This window comes from Cajanus cajan, chromosome 5, assembly GCF_000230855.2.
Source record: "Cajanus cajan strain Asha chromosome 5, NIPB_CcT2T_4, whole genome shotgun sequence".
Taxonomy (NCBI): domain Eukaryota; kingdom Viridiplantae; phylum Streptophyta; class Magnoliopsida; order Fabales; family Fabaceae; genus Cajanus; species Cajanus cajan.
In genome coordinates, this window is record NC_138521.1 from 64,020,629 (window position 1) to 64,024,997 (window position 4,369).

The window sequence follows — 4,369 nt, forward strand, 5'->3', positions numbered from 1 at the left end:
TAAAGAGGTGTATTAAACGGAAGGCGTGGAGTTCTGGAAACGAATGAATGGGGTGGCCAATAGTGAAATCCATGCCATAAATCTTATCTGTATCCCGTGATAAGAAAAACACATAAGCAATCAACATATAGAAAGTTTGTTTTACGTAACCAAAAACAGCAAATAATTGTTAGATTCCAAAAACGACGATGTTGTTGGTTGTCCTATGAAACGAAATCCTGACCAGCTATTTATGCGTGAAAATTTGTGGAAATAGATAGAAAAAATCTTATTTGTGAGTCAATCTCCCTCACCAATTTCCCTTACATTCCCTAAAGGGGTTTTCCTCAGCAAAACTCATAGGGAATGCCTCTTTCACACGATATGAGGATCACTTTTTGGGTATGCATGTGATGACACGTTCAATAACTTGTTTTCTTTCTAGTTTTGGCATCAATAACTTGTTTGTTTCTGATTGACGTAAGAAAAAGTCTTTGAAAACCATTATTATATCAGAACAGAAAAGCGGCAGATAGGAATTCATTTTAATGCAAAATGAACGTTAAAAGGTTCTATACCTACAAGATGTTGATATTTTGATTGACATTGACACGTTGACAGGAACCGAATAAAATGTTCAGAAGCTTGTTTCTGGTTTCCTTGTTGCTTCATACAATAGTTGCCCAAAAACATGCAGCTAAAGTCCCTGCCCAAAGATGGTCAACATTGAGTGGTTGGTATCCATAGGATGATAGGACTTTGTTTCTCTAACTTGCTTCCTTGTGAAGCTTTCTCATTGTTCTGTTAATGTTTCAATGTTGTGTGATTCTTATTCTTGCAGGAAATGAGCCTCTTGTAATAACCCGTGGTGGCTTTTCGGGACTCTTCCCAGAAGGCACTCCAGATGCAATTGCGCTAGCACAAGATTTAAGCATTATTCTGTGCAATCTTCAGTTGACAAAAGATGGTGGTGCATTTTGTGTCACGGGCAATACGCTTGACAATTCAACTACTATAGAAACGCTCGATCCTAAGGAAAAATCCTACAAAATGAATGGGAAGGACGTGCATGGACACTTTTCTGTGGATTTCACAAGTGTTCAGATTGACCAGAATGTATCAAGTGAGTATCAACATACTACAGTTTTCTTCAATGCTTTTGTTCTTAGGAAACCTTAGCATAAGAACATTGTAGTGAATAACCTAGTAGTAAAACGAAAATAAATTATAGTCCGAAATAGGAGACATTCTGGTTTCTGAGTGGCAATTCTGTTAGGATTGTTAATGCATATGAACAGACTAATTCATACTTACCAGGTAACAGATTATAGCAGATAAACATTCAGAACTAGTTAGGCTTACAAGTAACCATACATAAACAGAAGAAGTATGAGCGTTGAAATTGAAGGTTTGCTCTTTGCTATGTATTCTGCAGTGACTCAAGCCATATTTTCTCGACCGGATTTTTACGATGGTTTGTACCCAGTTCTAAATGTTGATGCTCAACTAAGTGGAAAATCTCCACCAAGGTTTTGGTTGAATGTTCAGGTTCTCTCTCTCTCTCTGAATGCAGGACCTCCTTTGAAAATTGGAAATTCATAAGCACCGTGGCGCACTCCTTAATTTCTTTCTTTACTGATTTATCATTTATTAATTGCGCCTTTTGTTACAGAATGCAGAATTCTACACCCAAAACGGAGTACAAGTGGTAGAGATTGTATTAGACCTATTGAAATCTTATCAAATAGAGTTTGTTTCATCTTCAGATATTGGTTTCTTGAAGAGTATCAATGGGAAAGCAAACAAGGCAACTAAGGTCATCTTTAAACTTCTTAATGCTGATGATGTTGAACCTTCAACCAAGCAACCCTATTCTGATGTTCTGAAAGATCTTGCCTCAATCAAGCCATTTTCATCAGGCATAATGGTCGCAAAAGACTACATATGGCCACTTAAACCAGACAAATATCTAGGACCCGCTACAACACTTGTGGCTGATGCCCATAAATTAGGACTAGAAGTTTATGCTTCTGGTTTTGCTAATGATATATTTTCTAGTTATAGTTATAACTATGATCCTACCACTGAGTACCTTCACTATATAGACAATGGAGAATCTGTTGATGGTGTTGTCACTGATTTCCCTGCAACAGCATTTAATGCCATCGGTGAGATGACAAGTCTTTAACTAATATTCACAATCTTTTTCCGACTAAGCAAATCAGCTCTTCAACTTGTCTCACAATATTTTTGTTTTACAGTTTGCTTTGCACACAACAATCCCTTGCCCCAAAAAGGTACGTTACTAATCTTAAAATGTTCTCAGTCAATAACCATAGATAAGACATGGAAAACAGATTGATGACAAATCTACAACCTCATACATTTGTTTTTGTAGGACCAACTTTGATCATAAGCAACAATGGAGCCAGTGGAGTTTATCCAGGCAACACGGATCTTGCATATCAGCAAGCAATAGATGACGGCGCTGACATTATAGATTGCCCAGTTCAAATGACAAAAGATGGAATTGTCTTCTGTTCAGATTCCACAGACCTAACCGTAGCAACCACCGCAATGATTAAATTCATGTCTCGGTCTTCCAGTGTCCCAGAAATTCAACCAAAAAGTGGAGTTTTCTCCTTTGACCTTACATGGAGTGAGATTCAGTCATTAAAACGTAAATACTTCTACTATAGAACTTCAACTTCAGGTTCAACCTTTAAGATTTCAACAATGAACTTAAAGTATAAATTTCTTGTTTCAGCTCAAATGGTTGGTAAAGCAGACGGTTTGATAAGAAACCCGGCAAACAAGAGCAGTGGTAAATTTGTCACCCTCGCTGAATTTTTGGAAATAGCCAAGACTAAGGCAGCTACTGGCATTTTGATCGACATACAGGTGAGCAACATCCCTAATGCTTCTATTTGGAAAAAATAATAATAATAAAATTGCTAACTGAATTGTCCTCACAGAATGCCAACTACCTTGCATCCAAAAAGGGTCTTGACATTGTAAGCGCAGTCAGCACAGGTTTGAGCAATGCCACCTTTGACAAGCAATCCACACAACAAGTCCTGATACAATCAGATGACAGCTCGGTCCTATCCAAGTTTAAAGACATTCCATCTTACAAAAGGGTGATGAGATTCAATGATGAAACTATGGGCGATATACCAAAGCAAACGGCAGAAGAAATAAAAAAGTATGCGGATGCAGTGAATCTTCCAAAAACCACTGTTATCAAACCATATGGTTCATTGTTAGTAGGACTAACAAATAATGTGAAAGTCTTGAATGAAGCAAACATCTCGGTATACGTTCATACTATAAGAAATGAATACACAACCCTGGCATTAGACTATTGGTCAGATCCCAATATCGAGATTGCTACTTTCATCCAAACCGCTAAGGTTGATGGAATCGTGACCGATTATCCAGCCACTGCAAATAGATACATGAGTGAGTCATTCGAATTTCAGTCACTAATTATTTTTCATGAACAAAAGTTGAAACCTTTTTTATAATTTGCAGGAAATCCATGTAGTAATCCTTCAAGTAAACCTCGAATTCTACCAATTATTCCTGGTGATTTATTGAGTACTGTTCCAAGTGGATCACAACCACCAGTAGAAGCACCACTTCCTCCTCTTGAGGTTGCAGAAGTTGTTGACCCACCTCTTCCTGCTGTGACTAAAACTAAGCCTGCTGATACTGGTGCTACTGATGGTGATGGAGCTGGATCTGAATCTAAACCTGCTCACGCCTCTCCTCCCCCTTCAGGTGCCAGGGCAGATGTTGCTAACTGTGGTCTTTCCCTAGCGGCAATATTGGTGTTTGCTGTGCTTTTCACTGATCATTAACGTAATTTGCATACCATATGCTATGTTTTTCAATGGTCGTTAATGTCGTGTCTAGTGATTGCCGAACTTCCTCTAACCTAACTCCTCATGTTATGTCTCAATTTGAACTTGTATTATAGCATACCGTGACAATGGATCTCCGCAAATTATTGGGATAATCCATAACGTGAGCTTGTACATCGATGCCTAGGTCATTTATGTTAAACGACTAATTCATGCTAAATCCAAAAAAATAAATTAGATGACTCCGCCCTCAGTCAAAATGAACACTGAAACAGAGCAAAATTTGTAAAACATTTGTTTAAATTCGAATTCGGCGACAATTGGTATCTGCAAATTGCAAGTCATTCATACAAGTCTATCCCAAGATATCCACCATCACGTGTTTATGGAAAATGATATATAGAATTTAATGTTAATTTAAAAGAATAATACAATTAATTTTACTTACACTTTAATCAAATATGTATAAATATAATACACATCACTCATGAAAACTAAACATGAATCCAAATGGAATGGGAAGA

General features: G+C 37.4%; 1 protein-coding gene across 1 annotated transcript; it reads left to right on the forward strand.

Moving 5' to 3' along the window:
- The first annotated feature begins 248 nt into the window (after positions 1 to 248).
- LOC109787956 (glycerophosphodiester phosphodiesterase GDPDL7) lies at positions 249 to 4,087 on the forward strand. Its single transcript, XM_020346572.3, has 10 exons — positions 249 to 381; positions 601 to 712; positions 821 to 1,102; positions 1,415 to 1,527; positions 1,652 to 2,147; positions 2,241 to 2,276; positions 2,378 to 2,659; positions 2,747 to 2,880; positions 2,955 to 3,441; positions 3,514 to 4,087. The coding sequence occupies exons 1-10, from the start codon at positions 346 to 348 to the stop codon at positions 3,840 to 3,842; spliced, it is 2,307 nt and encodes a 768-aa protein (XP_020202161.1). The 5' UTR covers positions 249 to 345; the 3' UTR covers positions 3,843 to 4,087.
- Positions 4,088 to 4,369: the final 282 nt, after the last annotated feature.